Consider the following 20,224-nt stretch of genomic DNA (forward strand, 5'->3'; position numbering starts at 1 on the left):
GCCTGGTCTACAAAGAGTTCCAGGATAGCCAGGACTGTTACATAGAGAAACCCTGTTTTGAAAAAACAAAAAATAAAAACAACAGTTAGTTTGTGTGTTTGTAGAGAACAACTTGCAGGTGTCATTTTTCTTCTTCTACTGTATGGGTCCCAGGGATATAACTCAGGTGTCATACTTGGTGCTAAGAACATCCTCTGTCTGCTAAGTCATAGTCATCTTGAGGGCCCTTGTTTGTTTATTTTTGCTACAGAGTTTCACTTGCTCTGTAGTCCAGGCTAGCCTCCAAATCTGGACAGTCCTTCTGTCTCAGACTCTCTAGTGCTAGGATTAGAAGTATGAGCCACCACACCCAGTTTACACATGAGTTATTAATAGTTCATGATTCCTGTTTACTCCAGCAATGATAAACTGGTGACTGATGGCCGGTTGGAGTAGGCTCCAATAGTTTTGCTTTTTGACTTGGCAGTACTGGGGGATGGTGCCCAAGGGGTTGATTGGGCAAACACCTGCTCCCCGGGCCACATCCCTGGAGTAGCATTCAGAAGGCAATTCCTCCCCTTTTAGGTTCCTTCCTTCACTCTCCACCTTGCTGTTTCTGGTTGCGTTTCTAGTTCATGGGGGTGGGGACCAGATCCCCACTAAGCATTGCCAGTTGCTCTTATGTGAGCAGGTAGTTTGATTTTACTGTGAAGGGCAAGCCTGAGCATCAAGCCAGCCTTCCTAGGGCTTGGAGGCTTACAGTATGAACAAGTCAACATTGTTTCCCTGAATTAGACCTGACTGCTTTTGCCCCTCTGGACATGCCTCTGGAATCAGCCTTTCCCTGTACTTGGCAGGAGCTTTGGGTCCCTCCAGCCCTCTCCTTTCCTGTTGAGCCTAGGTATATTGGTTTGTCCAGTAGCTTTCAGAAGTATTTCTCAAACTGGAAACCCCCAGGTCTGGAGCCTCCAACGTTCAGTCTCTACTTTTAGAAAACCGCAGAGTCCTGCAAATGCTACTTTGTTAGTTCTTAATTGTATTGTAACAAGTTTCCTTAGAGTTTAGTGGTTTGAGGTTTGAAACAAGGTTAAACATTTATTATCCTCCAAGTTTCTGTGGGTCAGAATTCAGGAGCAGCTAACTGGGAGGTTTGGTTCAGGCTTGCAGTTCAAAGTGGCTTATTCATAGAGTTGGGACTTTGGTGTGGGTTCTTGAGGGGACACCCTGATTCTCCACCATGCAGCCCTTTCCGTAGGAATTTATAATGTTTTCACAATGTAGCACCTGGTTGTTCTTGACCTTCCCCTGATGGGAACCCAAGGGCATATAGGCAAAAGTAACAGCACTGTGTGTACTAAAATACATACAATTTTCTGGGTGTGGTGACATGTGCCTGTAATCTCCGCCCTCGGGGGCAGAGGCAGGAGTCAAGTCTGATCAGTTCTAGGCCAGTTAGGGCTACACAGCAAGACCCCACCAAATAACCCCCCCCCCAAAAAAAAAAACAACCCCAAGTAAATAAGTTGATTATGTCCTCCAATATTTAGGTTTTAGGGGTTAACTCAGGTGGTTGGACTTGGCAGCAAGGGGTTTTACTGCCTGAGCCCTCCCCAGCTTCAGGTTACTATTCTGACCATTCTAAGTTTGTAGTTCTATAATATTTATTATTTTATGGTGACAAATATATTTAGAATTAGGCCGTGTAAAGCACCTAACTGGAGAGATGGAAATGATCTCAGCTGTAAGTTGACATATAGCAAACATACTGGACCTTTATTTATTTTAGAATGTGTGGGTGTTTGACCTGCATGTGTGTTTGTGCACCACATCACTTGTTTGCCTGGGCTCACAGAGGCCATCAGAGCCCCTCCTGCTGGAGGTACAGATGGTTGTGAGCTGCCAAGTGGGTGCTGGGAGTTGAACCTGGGTCCTCTGGGAAAGTCTCAGCGTTTATCCAGTACCAACAGGAACTTTTGTATGACCCAGCTTTGGAAGTCTCATACCATTCCTTCTGCCGTATTCAAGCATCGGATCATTAGGCCCCACCCCTTGAAGGCAGGGGTGCGCACCATTTGTCATAGGCTCTGTTTCCCTGGTGTGAGGTCTGAGGTAGTGAAGATGGTGTGTTCAGAGGACTCCTGGCTCTCTGTGTCCATTTATGTCTGGATGCTTCATCTCTAGTCCGTTCTGAACACTGGCTCCAGGTCAGACTGAGAAGAACTGGTAGGGATGGTGGGCACCGTGGCTTGAGTGGTGTCTAGGGACTGGTTCTTCTGTTCTGGCGGACTTTGAGTTTAGTCACCTTCCTGCCTCTGGAGCATCAGGGAACAGGATCTGCTTGGGGCATTCTCATTCCAAGTCCACTTGCATATATTTTAATATCAGAGGATGTCTTACCATGCTCTCTTTGAAGAAAGCTTATATTCTGTCTCTCATACACACTCACACAGGAGGAGGGGTAGTTTGTACATGTAAGGAGACAACCAGTAGGAAGGAAACCAACTTTGTATGAAGAAGAAGGTTTGGGGACTGGGGATACTGCTAGGAATGGTAGTTGAGTTATTAGATTAATTTTTCTTCTTTGGTCCTAAGTAGAGGAATTAAGCTATAAATGATTGTGGAATCTTGCTAAGCTTGACTCTTACTACCCCAGGATTACATCATTTCTTAGAAGTGGGGTTAATGCCCACAGCTATTTTCACCTTCTTAGTGTTCTTTAAGATGAGTCTGCTCTTCTGTGCATGCTTGTTTGTCAAGTCTTTGGGTTTCAGAGAAGGGAGCCTCTTCATGCTTTAAAAATGACAATAAAGGTAATGGTTAAGAACAAAATTTCGACTCTCTCAAGCTTGCAGACATTTTGAAGCCGTTGCAGTGGACTGTTGGAAGATTATTACCCAGGCAGGTTAATTGCAAACAGTTGTGTTAGTAGTTCTTGATTGCATAGTGGTGATCTGGCTTCTTGAACTTTGTATGTCATTAGTTTTCTGTCCTTCTTTCTTTATCTTTCTCGTTCTCCCCTTCCCTCTCTCATATCCTCCATCCCTCCCATATATATATATATATATATATCCCCGTCTAAATTTTAAGGCCCAGGCTGGGCTAAGCTGTTGCAGTCTCTTGCTAGTTAGGAAGTTCCTTGGTCCTCCTTTCTACATTTTGCTTCTCTGGATCCTGCTCTAATTACAAGCTCTTCTGTTGTCAGAATTGTCATTGTTTCTGGTATTCCTATCTGTAGACATAGGTTTATTTTGAGTTCCAGAGTTACATAGTGAGATTCTGTCTCAAAAAAAAAAACCCAAAAAATGAAAAGGGCTGGAGAGATGTCTCAGCTGTTCTTCCAGAGGTCCCAGCTCACAACAATCTGTAACTCCAGTTTTAAGGCATCCGACTCTCTTTCGTGATATTCAGGGGCACTGAATACATGTAGTACACAGACATATGTGCAGGCAAAGCACCTATACACATGAAATTAGAAACAAAACAGAAAAAAATAAAGAAATGTGAGTTCTAGCTAGTATTGGTTTACCAAGGCATCTCAGTGGCTCTTAGTTACCTTTTGAAGGTGGGAATTCAATCTTCCTTTTCCTGTGTGTGAATGGAACACTCATAGCTGACCTGCTAACCTTTCCATATCCCCTCTAGCCTGCCTTGTAGTTGTCCAGATGTTCAGGCTGAGCCAGATGAAATTCTTTGGTGAAAGCAGTTGCTGTCACTAATCTGGAGTTCAACCTAATAGTCTGAAGGCTTAGTCTAGTTTGCCTTGAGGGTGGGGTGGGGTGTGGTGTCAGCGAGTGTGTGTGTGTGTGTGTGTGCCCTCCCTCTCCCTTTCTCTCTCTCTGCCTATAATTGACTGGCTACATCCGAGGCACTTAGAGCCCTGTGACCATGAAGCTAAGCTGTCCCCAAGGCAGGTAGCAAACTGTGATCTTGTAAGTTCTACTGGGTCAGTTTCTAATATTAAGTCCTCCTGGGTCAAAATCTAAGATGGTCATTACTGCCTCCTATTTGCCTGATACACAAATAGGTTTTTTCACCCAGGAGTGACTTGCCTCCTGTCACTTATTTTTAATTTTTATTTTAAAAATATTTACTTATTTATTTTTATTCTATTTCATTTTTCAAGACAAGGTCTCTCTGTATATCCCTGGCTGTCCTGGAACTCACTCTGTAGACTAGACTGGCCTCAAACTCAGAGATTCACCTGCCTCTGCCTCCCAAGTGCTGGGATTAAAGGCATGTGCCAGTACTGCCCAGCTTTATTTTATTTTTTATGGGTATGTGTATACCTGAGTGTTTGTGTTTTAAGCCCATGGAGGTATCTACAAGGTCAGAAGAGGCACATTGACTCCCCTGGACCTAGAGTTGTGAGCCACGATGTGGTCTTCTATGAGAGCAGTAAGTGCTCTTATCTGCTGAACTGTTTTTCTAGCCCCACATCTGTCACATTAGAGAAATAGAGACAGCAGATCACTTCCAGGAAACTGTCCCTTGGCTACTGTTAGTCTCCTGGAGAGTTGTCTTTAGGTCTACAAACAGTTGGAATCCCCCAACACAATACACTTTTCTTGTAATTCCAACACTTGGGAGGCAAACTGCAAGTTCAAGGCCAGTTAGGCAATAGTATAAAACAACAACAAAAACACCTTCTCTATGAGTTTGAGGCCAGCCTGGTCTACATAGCTCATTCTAGGCCAGCCTAGTCTACATAGTGATTTCTGTGTCAAAAAAAAAGTTAATTATTGTTGGAGAGATGGCTCAGTAGTCAAGAGACTGGCTGCTCTTCCACAGGACCTGGATTCAATCCTAGCATCCATATGGCAGTTAACTATAACTACAGGGGCTCTAGTAATAGTACCCTCTTCTGACACCCATGGGTACCAGGTGTGCATGTCGTGCACACTGGCAGACATATGTGCAGACAAAACACCCATACACATAAGATAAAAATAAATGTATAATTGCTTAAAAATTATGTACATATGTATGTGTCTGTGTAGGTATGTGCACATATGAATGAGTGTAGGTGCCCTCAGAGTCCAGAAGATATTGGATCTTTTAGAACTGAGTTTCTGCCAGTGTTGTTGCTGGGAACCAAAGTTGGGTCTTCTGCAGGAGCAGTATGAGCTTTTAACTGCTGAGCCAGCTCTCCAGCTCCTGTCAGGGTCTCATGTAGCCCAGGCTGGTTTCCAACTTGCTGAGTGGTTGAAGGGAACCTTGATCATTCTTATCTCTCTCCAGAGTATTAGATTACAGATTCATGCTACCACACTCAGCTTTGTTTTGTTTTGAGACAGGATTTTGCTTTAAGACACTATATTAAAGAATTATTTTTGTAATGTTTGTGTGTACATGCACAGAATGGCATGCATGTGGAGGTCAGAGGACAACTTGCGGTAGTTGGCTCTCCTCCTTCCATCATGTGAATCTCAGGGATTGAATTTAGGGCATCAGGCCCTTTTACCTGCTCAGCCGTCTCTCCAGGCCTAGCCTTGCTTTGTATCTCATGCTGGCCTTGGACTTGCAAGGGTCCTTCTGCTCAAATTCTTCAGTGCTGGGATTACGGTGTATGCTACAATACTAGCTTTTGGGGGTGAGGGAGGCAGACAGTATTTGACTACATAGCTCCAGACTGGCCTACAGTTTTCAATCCTCTGCCTCACGAGTGCTAAGATTACAGGAGCATGCCACCATTCTCAGTTTCTTTGAGAATTTTAGCCATAAGAAGATTTAACACTGGGAATCCGGCACTTATAAAACAGTAAAGGATTGGAGTTGAGAGACTCGAGGAGGCTACTTTTAGAGTCCCCATTGGAGGAGCTGTCACGGGGGCCTTGGCAGCTAGGAAGTCATTATTGGCATTGCCACCCACACAGCCGCTCTTTACCACTGATGTAGCAGCTGGTGGCTAGACATTCACTTTTGAAGAGCAGCAGCAGCCACATCCAGGAGCTCCTTAGTGATCTGAGGTCAAAAGCCAAGCTATTTAGTCAGGAGCTGCATTTTAATAAACTGACATGTGTGTGGATGGTCTGGTCATCTTGATTGCTTATTGGAAGGGAATGGGGGATGTTGTTTGTTTTCCCAACTCTCAGTCTATAAAGAGTGGAATGGAGACTGAAAGAGCCCATAGGCTGAGCTGGCCACACTTCTGCATCCCTCAGATATTTGGACATATTCACCTTCCTTTAAAAACTAGTAATAGCTGGGTGTGATGACACATACCTCCCAGCACTCAGGAGGCATTGGCAGGCAGATCTCTTTGAGTTCAAGTCCAGCCAGGTCTACATAGTGAGAGCCTGTCTCAAAAAAGCAAATGAACAAAAAACTTCAAATATACAAGTAATAGGGCCTGTGAGATGGCTCAGCAGGTCAAGGTACTTGCCATCAAGCTTGACAGGCTGAGTTCTGTTCCTGGGACCAATACACTGGAAAGAGAGACTTGACTCCTAGAAGTTGTCCCCTGACATCCCCCTGTGTGCAGTGGTATGCAAGCACACATACAATTAATAAAATGTAATAAAAATTAAACACTTCATGTAACATCTTAGCCTACATAGTGTTGTGCATTCTGTCTCAATCCATCATGGGAGCTTTTTACATCAGGACATGTAGAATCATGTTCTTTTCAATATCTGTGCAGTACTTCATTATATGGTTTAAAAAGGCTCAGGAAAAGCTGGGTATGCTGGCACTCACAATAATCCTTGCACTTGGAAAGTAGAGGCAGGATGATCAGGAGTTTGAGGAATTTTTACCTACATAGTGTTTGAAACTAACATGGGCCACATGAGACCCCGTCTTAGAAAACCAACCAATCAAAACAAACAAACCAAACTAAACAAAAACCTAACCTCATGAGGCTGTGTTACAGTCACTGGGCACATGCTAATAGAACCAGTAAGTTCACATTTGTCTCTTGCCACCTTTGTCCCCAGGCCTTGTGTATTGTCATCTCTTTTAACTGGAACTATAGCCAACTTCACATGAGTGAACGCATGCTCTGGAAGGTTAATAGTTCTTCAGCTAAGAAAGCACCCTGTTGGCCGGACGGAGGTGGCTCATACCTTTGATCCCAGCACTCGGGAGGCAGAGCTAGTCGGATCTCTGAGTTTGAGGCCAGCCTGGTCTACAGAGGGAGTTCCAGGACAGGCACCAAAGCTACACAGAGAAACCCTGTCTCGAAAAACCTGGAAAAAAAAAAAAGAAAGAAAAAAGAAAAAAGGAAAAGAAAGACAAAGAGAGCATCCTGTTGAGATGTTTTAAAAAGTCTGAGTGTGTGCACGTGGAGGTCAGAGGACAACTTCTGGACTTCATTCTCTCTCCTTCCAGTGTGGGTTCTGGGGAATGGAGCTCATCAGCCTGTGCGGCAAGTGCTCTAACCATCTGGTTTGCTCCATTTCAAGACTTTAATTTTTGAGACGGGGCTCTAGTCTGGGTTTCATGGGACTTCCCAGGATTTGTGGCACTTTCTTCTGCGTCAGTCTGTGAGGGGCTGTAATTACAGGTGTGCGTCAGCCTTGCCCCATGAGACTTGAATCCAAGTCTATTAACTTCTGTAATTTATTTGACCTAGTTACACAGCTTCTCAGAGTGCTAGTTTTTTTTTTTCCCCCCTCTTTTTGAGACAGGATCTTCATGAAGCCCAAGTTGGCTTGGCCTCAAATTTGCAGCAATCCCTTTGCCTTAGCCCCCCCGCCAGTGCAGGCATTACAGGCCAGTACCCCATGCCTGGCTTCAAAATGGTAGGACTTTGGTGCTGGAGGGGCTCAGCAGTTAAGAGCACTTGCTGCTTTTCCAGAGGACCTGTGCTTGAAACCTTAGCACCCACATGGTGGCTCAGGACCATCTGTAACTCCAGTCCCACTTTCTCTTGACCTCTGTGGGCTGCAGCAGGTACCCAAGTGATACATGCAAACATACATGCAGGCCAAACATCCATACAAATAAGTAAATATTTAAAAGCAAGTAATAAAATTAAAAAAGAACAAAATAGTAGATCAAAAATACTTAATATTATGTGTGCTCTGTGAAAAGAGGCTTGGATGTTTGGATAGGCATTAAGGTAATTTTCTTTTTTTCTGACTCAGGTATCCGGCTCACATTGAAGACATTGACTACGAAGAAGGGAAAGTTCTCATCCATTTCAAGCGTTGGAACCATCGTTATGATGAGTGGTTTTGCTGGGACAGTCCTTATCTCCGCCCTTTAGAGAAAATCCAGCTGAGGAAAGAGGGCTTACACGAAGAGGATGGATCTTCTGTGAGTAGCCAATCAGTGGAGTTCTGTAATGAATGAGGCTGATCAGCAGCGGGTAGTTTGTGTCTAGCCTTTGATCTTTAGTGGGCAAGTCAGTACCCACTGGTGAGCAATCCTTGCCTTGACCTGTGGTGGTAACCATGTGCTCTCTGTAAGAGTCTAGTTTTTACTTGTTTGATGAAATTGATGTGGTAGAAGCTGACTTACATTGGGGTTTCATCCACATGAATAGGATCTTATGTCTCTTTTAGAGAACACTGTTTTACTAGTGTCTGAAATACTGCCGGGTACACAGTAGGAATATTTGTATAATAAACCAGGTATAGTTGCTCATCCTAGTACTTGGAGGCCAAGGTTCATGGATTGCTGTGAGTTTGAGGCCATCGTGAGCTACAAAGTAATGACCTTGTCTTAAATACACCCTACACCACTTCTCCCATGCCAGGAATGGTGATACATGCCTTTAATCCCAACCCTGAGGATGTGGAGGCAGAGGAGGGTCAAAAGGTCAAGGACTCTGTCCAAATAACCAAACCAAACCAGTGGCGCCGTTATCTCAGCACTTGAGAGGCAGAGGCAGGACACTTGTACAGCTCGAGGCCAGCATGGTTTACATGGCAAGCTCCAGACCAACCAGAACTATATAATGAGACCCATCTTAAAACCAACGATAACTAAAACTATCCCTCCACCAGACTGTAGAATAATGAATGGATGGCTGAAATCTAGATCCACTGTGTCTAGAATGTTGTATACTAGATAATGTGTCCACGAAGATCTCCAATTGTTTGAGCAATATTTTATATGTGGATCCTGAGTTTGTTATACAGTCTTGTGTAAGCCCTGGAGAACTGTTTTCATCATTGTGCCTAGAGCTTTAATTACCTTCAAAATGACGCACAAACCTTTACTTTTGTTTAAAACAGACATTGAGACATTTGTGGTAGCATTTGCTCTGGGATCTGACTCAGCCTGGATTCTGGTTTCCATTTTAACTTCACTGAGGAACTTGAACTCTGGCTGGCCTTTTTGTTCTGCTTTTTTTCCTTCCAATTTAGGATTGTTCACTATTCTTCCATTTGATCATTCCATGTTCATCCTCTAGAATTTATGAATGCAAACTCTGTGCTGAGAAAAAGAGTATGAAATAGGAAAGGTGATGAGTGCCTCCTTTGGTCAGGGACCTGGCAGTAGTGTGGGTGGCATGAAATGCCATGAATGTCGCTTCCCTGAAGATGAGGTAGCCTCATTTCTTCCAGCTCCTAAACTAGCCATGTTCTCTGGTAGCCCTGGGATCCTAGATTCCCTTTCATTATGAATACCAGCTAGGCAAAGATTATCTCAGTGCTGTCCTGTGCCTGTGTAGACCTCCCTGGCTTAGGAACTCTTAGGTCTCAGCCTTATCTATTTATGTATTTATTATTAGTTAGTCTGTTGTTTGAGACACTGTCTGACTATGTAGTCCTAACTATCCTGGAACTCACTATGTCGACCACATTGGCTTTGAACTCATAAAGATCTGTCTGCTTCTGCTTTCGAACGCTGGGATTAAAGGGGCATGTGACAATGCCCAGATTTTTTTTTTAAAGATTTATTTATTTTATGTGTATGGGGTTTGCATGCGTGTAAATATTTGGTGCTTTTGGAGGTCAGAAGAGGGCATCAGATCTCCTGGAACTATAGCTATAAAGATGGTTGTGAGCCAGCCACTTCGTGGGTACTGGAAACCAAACTCGGGTGCTTTGCAAGAGAAGCAAGTACTTTTTTTTTTTTTTTTGAGACAGGGTTTCTCTGTGTAGCTCTGGCTGTCCAGGAACTCAATCTGTAGACGGGGCTGGCCTTGAAGTCATAGAGATTTACGTGCCTCTGCCTCTGAAGCCACCACCACCTTGCTGAAGGTAGTGCTCTTAACCCCTGGGCTGTCTCTCCAGCTTCTGCCTTCTTACTTTTGGCTCTTTGTGCTGACCATCAGAATCATCTTGTGTCTCAATAGCCCATTCCAATCCACTCTTGTTGGGCTGGTAAGCATGCAGGTAAACACTCATTGTGTGTGTGTGTGTGGGGGTGTGTGTGTGGGTGTATGTATATATGTCTATATATTCTTCTATGAGTGTTTGCCTGCATGTATATATACTGTGTGTGTGTGTGTCCTTTGTGCCTGAAGAGGCCAAACGAGAGTGTTGGATCCCCTGGAAATGGAGTTAAGACAGTTTTGAGCTTCCATGTGGATGCTTGGACCCACATCCCAGTCTTCTACAAGAGCAGCAAGTACTCATAACTACTGAGCTATCCAGCTATCCAGCTCCAAGTGTTGTCATTTTTTAATTAAAAATGATATTTGTTTGTGTATGTATGATACACATGTGCAGAAAAACTTTCAGGAGCTGGTTCTTCCTACCATGTTGGTCCTGGGGATTGAATTTAGGTTGTTGGGCTTGTGACCTGCTGAGTCACCTTGACTGACCCTTTTTAAAAAAAATTTATTATTGTATTAAAATTATTTATTTTGTGTATGTGCGTTCATGTGCACTTATACCACAGCGTAGGTTTTAGATGCAAGAAGACAACTTGCAGGAGTTGTCCTTTGTTCTGGCATGTGTGTCCCAGGAATAGAACTCCAAAGGTTGCCAGGCCTGGCCGCACTTGCCTCACCCACTGAGCCATCTTGCCAGCCCTTTGTTCATTTTTGAGAAAGAGTCTTTCTGTGTGGCCAAGGCTGGCCTCATGTCCTTTTGCCTTAGTGTCCCCCAGGGCTAGGATTGCTTGTTTTCAGCACTGTTCCAGCCCTCCGTACCACTCCCGCCTCCCAGCTGCTTTTATGAATTGTGCTATAAAATGCGCCCTATGGAATTCGGTTGGTAACTGGACATTTACTTTTTTTTTTTTTTTATAGGAATTTCAAATAAACGAGCAGGTGCTTGCTTGCTGGTCTGACTGTCGATTTTATCCAGCCAAAGTCACTGCTGTGAACAAGGATGGTAAGGTGTTGCAATTGCAGCTGTTTTTTTTTTTTTTTTTTTTTTTTTAATTTAATAGTGTATCAGTATTTATTGTCTAGGAATAGTTCTTTTCTAGTTAATATGCCTGGCAGTAGGAAGAAATTGTAAATGCAAAGAAAGCTGGATACAAAGCATGAATCTGCTATAGGTTCAGTCCCTAGCACCAGAAATAAAAGAGAGAGAGGGGATTAATCCCAGTCATTATTTCCTCAGCCAGTCACAGTGGACTCTGCTGAAAAGCCTGCGGGTCCTTTCTGTCTAGAACTTCTTGATATTTTGGTGAATACCATTTTTTTTTTTTTTATTATTCGTGAACAACTTACAGATTAAATGGACATCAGCAAACATTTGAAAATATGCTTTGTGGATGGATGCAAGGTCATTTAGGGTGGAAATTGAGGGGCTTGGATACAGAACCCTGAGTGTGGTTGCCTTGCTAGAGTTTTGAAAATGTGGGAATACAGGGCAGGGACTTTGATCCAAAAAATGTGCATTTTTTGAATGCAAGGGAGTGGTATGGGGAGAAGTTCCTATGATCAGAAGGGACTTCAGGTCCATGTGGTTTCTTGTCCTTAGCATATTCAAGCAGGATGTCTGTGCTGTGCCCTCATCTCGTGAGTGAATGTTTTGGGCAATCAGGGCCCTGCTGTGTCAGGTCAAGAGGCTGAGGATGTAGCTCACTGACAGACCTGCCTAGCATGCATGGTGCCCTGGTCCAGTCCAAAGCACTGCAAAAGAGAGGAAGAGCAAATCAAAACAAAGCAGAAAGCCAACAACAACCCACACTGGTCTTTTGTTGTTGTTGTTTTCGAGACAGAGTCTCACTGTGAAGCCTTGGCTGGCTTGGAACTTACTGTGTAGTCTGGCCTGGTCCAGAACTCAGAGATCCCTGTTTGCTTCTGCCTCCTGTGCTGGGATTAAAGTCATGCACGCCATGCCTGGTCCACATTGGTTTTTCATTCCATGAAGTTATTTAGCTGTTTATTCAGTACCCTGCCAAGTGTTGGGATGGTTAAGTTGTGTCTGAGTGGTTGACATTGTCTAAAGAAACCTCCCAAGGGATGTTCTATCCTTTGAGCTGTCTAAGCAATTACTGATTTTCCAGTTCGCATCAAGTCCATTTGGATAATTCCATCTTTCCCAACTATGTTATATATAAGCCCGTGTTCAAAATAACATCTCTGATTAGTGGTTTTCACATATATCTTATCAACAGACAGCTTGTTTTGGGGAAAGCTCACAGATTAAACCACTGCAAATCCTCTTAGGAACAGACATAGTTAAGTCAAGATGCATTCTGCCTCTCCAGATTCTTGTTTTCAAGATGGTCTTCATTTACTGGCTTTTGTAGCCAGGCACTCTTTAGGTTCATAAACGGCCAGAAAAGCTATCGGGTGATTAGTGCTGGTCAAGTCATGTTCTCCCCTCCAGAAAGATGCACTGCAGGTGCTCTGTTGGAGAACTTCAGGCCTTCAGCTGGGATGAAAACTTAGGGGTGTTCCATGAGTCACTCCTTAGATAATGGCAGCAGTTAGCAGGGAGATGACCGAGTCCATGGAGGATAGAATTGGAATCGAATGGCTGGGATCAGATGCACAAGGGCAAGGGAAGGGCCCATGAAGAGGATTTTAGGAGCTTTGTGGCGGTGGTGGGGGAGTGATCTCTTAGAAGAGGAGAGGGTGGCTTCCTAGAGGTCACAGAAGTCCTAGGAACTGACAGTTAATGTCTAGTATGCAGAGCCCTGAGCTCGGCATATGACAACAACCAAAAGCCCTAGTAATGCAAAACAAAGCCAGTGTACAGTGGGGCCGGAGGACATGGTGCAGGAGCAGGATGGTGCAGGCAAATCCTAGTAAGCCTGAGAAGGGTGTGGCTGGCTGTGTGGGATGGCTGTGAGATTTTTTTGAAGTAATTATTTAAGGAATAAACATCATTAGCCAATTATTGGCTATAGCTAATTAGCAGTTTTAAACGGCTTTTAAGCTGGGGCAGCTGCCGTTGGGCATGGTGGCACATGCCTGTAACTCAACATTTGGGAGGCTAGACTGCAGGATCCCAAATTTGCATCAGCTTTGGGCTACATACTGTTAGAGGCCAGCCTGGGCCACACAGTGAGACTCAGTCTCAGGGAAAAACACAACACAACTAATCAAATCAAACAGTAATAACAAAATAACTGGGGTAGCTAAAACATTGCAAATATAAAAAAATCCTTTCTGTTGTTTCCTTATGAGCTCATTATAGGAAGGCCATGGGCTTCTGAAGTGGTCATTGGCTATCCTGGTGGATTGGTTCTGTAGCTCTGAATTAAGTCCACCTACTTCATTTACTTAATTGCCGGGCATGGGGACTGAGTGGGGATTTCTGCCAAGGCCTGTTTGTATTGTGTTGCCAGCCTTGTTGGTTCTTGAGACCCATTGGAAGGGGGTGAGAGGATATGGAGTGGGCTAAATCCTGAGTAGGAGGTTAGCAAGGCATGCTGGGAAAGCTGGCTTTTGTAGGAGCTCAGGTCTGGGCCTACTTTGAAGTGAAGCCAGTGATTTCTTTTCCTGTGAGCTCTGTCCCCAGTCCTTAGATTCTTAGGTGTGTCTCTGGGGTTAGTTAGCTTTTATTCTTGGGTCTGGTAGAGTAAGTAGGTGAGCTTCCTACTTCATGCTGCTTTACTCTGGGACTTGTGGGCTTGTTTGTCTTGCATTGTTTTGAGACCAGGGCTGGCTCTGGAACCTGTAGCACTTCTCCAGTCTCAATCTCCCAAATGCTGGTATTACATGCATGTGCTATCTTGCCCTGACATCCTCTTTTTCTCCCTTTGTCCATCTTTCTCTGGTTTTTAGAGACCGGGGATTAGAGAAACCTAAGGCTTCATGCATGCCAGGACAGTGCTCTACCATTGATCATCTTCAAGCCCTTGGCTTTCTTTTTATTTCTACCTTGGATTTCTCGACCTGCCTCAGTTGGTTTTCTCAGTAGTCACATGGGCCCTGTGAGGAGGAAGCATTCTGCTGGCAGGGTGCCCTTTGACTTTTCTCTAGGCTACTCTGTCTAGCCCATGCTGCTAGGAGGAAATAGAGCACAGTGAACAGCAGCTTGTGAAATCGTCTGCAGTTTAACCTTTTTTTTTTTTTTTTTTTTTTTTTTGTAGCCCTGGCTGTCCTGGAACTAGGTCTATAGAGCACGCTGGTCTCACAGAGATCTACCTGCCTCTGCCTCCTGAGTGCTGAGTGCCACTGACCAGCTGGTTTACCTTTGTTGCTCTTAACTTCCTTGGAGGTTTTCCTGAAGCTGAGCACTGGCTGAGCAGGCTGTAAGGACTGTGGACAGAGTAGGGAGCAGCAGCTACTGTCTTGGGGAGTCAGACATGATTAACCAGCCCTAAATAACAACTCAAGAGTTTCTTAGGGACATTGCTTAACACTTGGAAAAGAGGGAGAACAGTACTTGTCATTGATAATGGGTCTTTGGGGTTTTTGTTTTTCTTTGAGGGAGATTCCCAGATCCCAGGCTGGCTTTGAACTTCCTGGTGTAGCTGAGGATGCCCTTGACCTGGGGCCCTACTGCCTCTCCCTTCAGAGTACTGAGACTAGAAAGTCCTTTCACCACACCTGGCTTTTGTTTTGTTTTTGAATTAGGATCCTGCTCCATACTCCTGGCTGGCCTGTTTTTACTGTGCAGCCAGTGCTGACCTTGAGCTCATAGCAATCCTCCTGCATCAGTTTCCCAAGTGTTGTTATTACAGATGGGGGCCACCATGGCCAGCTTTTTACTGATTCTTTGGCAGTGGAAAAAGAGCCTCATTTAGACACTTTAGTTGGTGTCTGTGTTAGGTCCTCACTCTTAGTGTATGTAGGAGTCAAAGACAGGATTCTGCTCAGAGAGAGAGACAGTGTGTGTGTGTGTGTGTGTGTGTGTGTGTGTGTGTGTGCGTGTGCGCGCGCCCTCCCATCTTTGATGAGTTAACCTTGGCTCTTGTCCTGGGCTCTTGGCTCCTCTTTCAAACATTAACCCCCTTTGAGATCGTCTGGCTAGGTTGCTGAGGCTGGCCTTGGAATTTTGGACTTAAGTGCTCCTTCTGCATCTGCCTCCCTAGGAGTTGGTTTTCCAGTGTATACTGCCATGCTCCCTGTCTCCATTTTTATTCAAGGAAATCAGAACCACGTGACTGTGAGGGCTCTGTGCCTCAGTGGAGCACCACTGCTCCCAAGTCTTTCTCACTGAGAAAACTGCAAGTGGTTAGCATTTGAACCAGACAGGTGATTGTTCTTCCTATTGATCTTATGTTGCCCAGGCTGGCCTGGGACTTGCTATGTAGAACAGGCTGGCCTCAACTTGTAGCAGTCTTTGTGTTGCTGCTTCCTGAGTGCTGGGATTAAGGGTGAGTGAGTGCACTAAGCAAGTCCTCTTCCTAATTAAATGCTTATTTCTAGTCACGTGCTCCCCTTTCCTCCAGTTTAGTCTATTTTGGGCCAGTGCCTGGAGCTTGTGTTTGTAACAGGAAATGCTATGGAAATGGTCTCAGGTCTCTGCAGAGCAGTTCCTTTCTGTAGTTCCTTTAGCTGTCACTGAACCGCCATTTGGGTTATGGGGAGGTTGGTACCCTTGTAAACAGCTTTGCAGAGAAGAAAATAAAAGGAAGACTTGGGCCCGCATGTGCAGGAGCTGACTTTGTCCTCATATGTTGTCTGTGGAGGGAGTTGATGGTGCTCTTCTTTCAGAGGGACCTATTGGTGGTGCGGACTAAGCCACTTACTGATCTTTTTCTCTGTGACAGTCTGTGCTAAGTTGTCCCCTCCCCACTTCGTGGCTTTTAAGTCGGGGTCTCACTATGTAGCCTACGTTGGCTTCGCTTCCCAAGTGCTAGATCTGTGTTTCTGTATTTTGTGGAATATGTCCCTTTATCTCATCTAGTCTTCCTACAGATGTAGAAAGGTTATTACCATCAAAGTTGTCCTCATTTTTTTTTCTTTTCTTTTTTTTTTTTTTTTTTTGGTTTTTCGAGACCGGGTTTCTCTGTGTAGCTTTGCGCCTTTTCCTGGAACTCACTTGGTAGCCCAGGCTGGCCTCGAACTCATAGAGATCCGCCTGCTTCTGCCTCCCGAGTGCTGGGATTAAAGGCGTGCGCCACCACTGCCCGGCAGTTGTCCTCATTTTATATGTGAGAAATTAAGCTCACAGGAGAAAATGAACATGAATGAACACAAAGACCATAAATAGAGCTGAGGTTTGAGGTCTGTGAGGCTCTAGAGTTTCTGAACTCCATCTCTGTAGTTTAAGCCTGTTTCTCCAGAGCATGCCAACAGAATTTTCCTGAAAGGTCACAAGTTGTCCAATGTTTTAGTTAAGTTTCTATTGCTGTGAAGAGACACCATGACCATGACAACTCTATTTATAAAGAAAACATTTAATTGGGGTGGCTTGCCTACAATTTCAGAGATTCAGTCCATTACCATCATGGTGGGGAGCATTGCATCGTGCAGGCAGACATGGTGCTGGAGTAGCTGAGAGTCCTAGGTCTTGCAGGCAACAGGAAATTGACTGAAACACTGGGTGGTATCCTGAGCCTAGGAAACCTCAAAGCCTTCCCCCACAGTGACACACTTCCTCCACCAAGGCCATGCCCACTCCAACAAAGCCACACCTCCTAATAGTGTCACTCTCTATGAGATTATGGGACCAATTACATTCAAATTACCACATCCAGTATGCTTAGGTGTTCATTAGTCTCATGCCAGAGAGGGTGTCAAGTGTGCCCAATCTTCTTCTTCTTCTTCTTTTTTTTTTTTTTTTTTGAGACAGAGTTTCTCTCTATAGCCCTGGCTGTCCTGGAACTCACTTTGTAGACCAGGCTGATTTGGAACTAAGAGAGCCACCTTCCTCTGTCTCCCCAGTGCTGGGATTAAAGGTGCAAGCCACCATAGCCCGGCGTTGCTTTCTTTTTTTTTTAAAGATAGGCTCTCATTGTGTAGTTATGGGCCATTTGCTACTTTTTTTTTGGTTTGTTTTTTGTTTTTCGAGACAGGGTTTCTCTGTGTAGCTTTGCGCCTTTCCTGGAACTCACTTGGTAGCCCAGGCTGGCCTCGAACTCACAGAGATCCGCCTGGCTCTGCCTCCCGAGTGCTGGGATTAAAGGCGTGCGCCACCACCTCCCGGACATTTGCTACTTTTGATCAGGATTTATTTGAGCAGTTAGAAATCAGAGAGGGAATATAGGTTTGGTGGTCCAGGCAGACAGAAACTGAGGAAGGAAAATCATAGTTCAAGGCCAGCCTGGTGTTGGAAATAAGATGGTAAGTTCACAAGACTAGTGAAAATAAAGCAATTTTTAACATGTAATTCCACAGAAAAGATACCAGCATAGAGAAAAGGCAAAAGTGACTGGCATGCTGATTTCACACAAGACAGTGGTTTCCAAAGTCCCCGAATGCTTGAAATTCTGGTCTTTTCTCATATGTCAGGACCCCTTCCCCAATTACCTGTCTTACTGGTTTAGGTCACAAAGCCTTGTTTATTGGATGACATGGGGCTTCTGATCATGGGTTCAGTCATGTAGAACCAAACCTGTAGCTTTCCTTCTCTAAATTCTGAGACAAGGTGGGCCTGGCGACCCCTGCCTTATCTCTACTCAGTGAATTCTAAGCAAGCCTGATGCTGAAATGGACTACAACAATTTTTATTTCTTACACTGGGCAACTTAGTGAGACCCTGGATATATGGCTTGGGGTGAATGGTTTGGGAAACTTTCTGTGGCAGAAAGCAAGGCCAGTATGTAAAATAGCTCAGAAGGAAAGGCTTGGGGAGGAAAGCCCTTCAGTCATATGCATGTCTGTGTTCAGATGCTGAGGTACTTCTGTGGCCGCTTTCAGACAGGCTGGCCTTGTCCCCCCACCTCTTGAGTCCATAGGCCACCATACCTGGTGGGAAGACATGTGTTTTTTGTTTATTTTTGTTTTTGATTGAGTCTCACTGTGTAAGTCAGCTCTGACTGACCTGGAACTGGCTATATAGGCCTTAGAAAAGCTTGCAGAGCAGCTGGAGCTAGATTCTCACCCTCTTCTGCATTCTGACTGCTTAAGATCAGCTGGTATGATGAGTTCTTAGTCCCAGAGCCAAGGCCTTCCTTTGCTTGACCTTGCACTGATAAGGGCTGCTTAAGCTAACCAAGGTATGTAGCCCTTCTATCAGGTTAGAAGAGATAGGGCAGGCAACATTTTTCTTATTAGGGTGGAACTCAGCCTTCTGAGTGTTGTGCATGAGCTATATCCTCAGCCAAGGGTGTATTTATTTTTGCTTCTGTCACATATTTACATGTTACCTGTTAGATATGATGTGTGGCCAGCAGAGCACTCTATTGTCAGCCAGCCAGCCATGGAGGAATTCCATAAGGAAATGGTCTTTAATTTTTTTTTTTTTTTTTTGAGACAGTGTTTCTCTGTGTAGCTTTAGAGACTGTCCTGAAACTCACTCTGTAGTCCAGGCTGGCCTCGAACTCACAGAGATCCACCTGTCTCTGCCTCCCGAGTGCTGGGATTAAAGGTGTGCGCCACCACCGCCCGGCTGTTTTTTTTGTTTTTTTTTTTTTTTTTTGTTTTTCGAGACAGGGTTTCTCTGTGTAGCTTTGCGCCTTTCCTGGGACTCACTTGGTAGCCCAGGCTGGCCTCGAACTCACAGAGATCCACCTGGCTCTGCCTCCCGAGTGCTGGGATTAAAGGCGTGCGCCACCATCGCCCGGCTTGTTTTTTTTTTTTTTAATTGTGTGTGTGTATACCTGCAGAGTCCAGAAAAGGGTGTCAGATCTTCTGGAGCTGGAGTTACAGGCATTTGTGAGCCAGCTGATGGGAACCAACTCAGACCTTCTAGAAGGGCAGAGCCTGTTCTTAACCACTCTCCCGCCCCTGGGAAAATGTTGAAGTTCTACACTGAAAGTAGATTTGGGGCCTTGCTTCAGAAGTGGGACGAGGCCACTGTCATGCTTCCTTCTCTTCTGCTGGATTTGTAGGCTGTTTAGTGTGAGCCAGGACTAAGATGATTCCGCTTAGTCCTTTGGCTATCAAAAGGGTCAGGAGTAGTATATTGCTATGTAGCAATGGAGCCTCCAGGCTTTTGGCCAGAGTTTGGGTCATTTCATAGTGGCCAGTTGGTGTTTTGGACCTATGGTTTGGACTGAGGCATCAGGGCTTGGGCAGTGGGCAATAGGAAAAGAACTGGTTAGAGGTCAGCAGGCAGGTATGGGTTCTAATTCTAATTCTTTTTGTTGTTGTTTTGTTTTTGAGACAAATTGTTACTTGGTGTTCCAAGATGGTCTTAACAACCTCCTGAATGCCTTGATTGCAAGCATGAGGCGTTATTCCTAGCTTTACATTCTGTTTTAGATTTAATGCGCAGCTTGGCTCCTTCTCATATAAGGCTTGTACTGTCGGGGAGAGTTAGCTTCAGAATAAACCCCAAACAGCTGAAAATTGTGGTCCATTCCTCTACTTTTTAGAGCTTGGAAATATCTTTAAAAATGGCAGTCCCCCTTTTCCCCCCTGCTTTCTTTTTTGGGTCAGTCTGTCACACTGTATCCCAGACTAACTAGAACTCAAGGCAATCCTCCTGTCTTAGTCTCCCAAGTGTAGGTACATGTCACCATGTCTTATGAGTGTTTTCTCTCTCTCTCTCTCTTTTTCCCCACAAGACAGGGTTTCTCTGTGTAGCTCAGGCTGTCCTGGAACTCACTCTGTAGATGAGGCTGACCTCCAACTCAGATCCGCCTGCCTCTGCCTCTGAAATGCTTGGATTAAAGGCGTGCGCCACTGCTGCACAGCTGACTGTTTTCTTTTTAATGTAACTGAATTTTCCTTGTTAATATAATAGTATAGTCTTGGGTGCTTGCCAGCACACTGAGTATTTAAGATTGAAGGAGGGGCTGGAGAGATGGCTCAGCAATTAAGAGCACTGGTTACTTTTCCAGGAGACTGGGGTTTGATTCCCACTATCCATATGGTGGCTCATGG

General features: G+C 44.7%; 1 protein-coding gene across 3 annotated transcripts in view; it reads left to right on the forward strand.

Annotated features, from left to right (window-relative positions):
- Phf20 (PHD finger protein 20) overlaps positions 1 to 20,224 on the forward strand; it is a 118,275-nt gene that overhangs the window by 47,895 nt on the left and 50,156 nt on the right. For 2 of the 3 annotated variants that reach the window (XM_028889007.2, XM_028889009.2), the window contains exons 3-4: positions 8,067 to 8,238; positions 11,129 to 11,213. In XM_028889007.2, the coding sequence (XP_028744840.1) occupies positions 8,067 to 8,238; positions 11,129 to 11,213 (257 nt within the window). Of the gene's footprint in view, positions 1 to 8,066; positions 8,239 to 11,128; positions 11,214 to 20,224 lie in introns of those variants that run through there. The other variant, XM_028889008.2, reaches the window with a different exon arrangement.

Source organism: Peromyscus leucopus, chromosome 4, assembly GCF_004664715.2.
Source record: "Peromyscus leucopus breed LL Stock chromosome 4, UCI_PerLeu_2.1, whole genome shotgun sequence".
NCBI lineage: Eukaryota > Metazoa > Chordata > Mammalia > Rodentia > Cricetidae > Peromyscus > Peromyscus leucopus.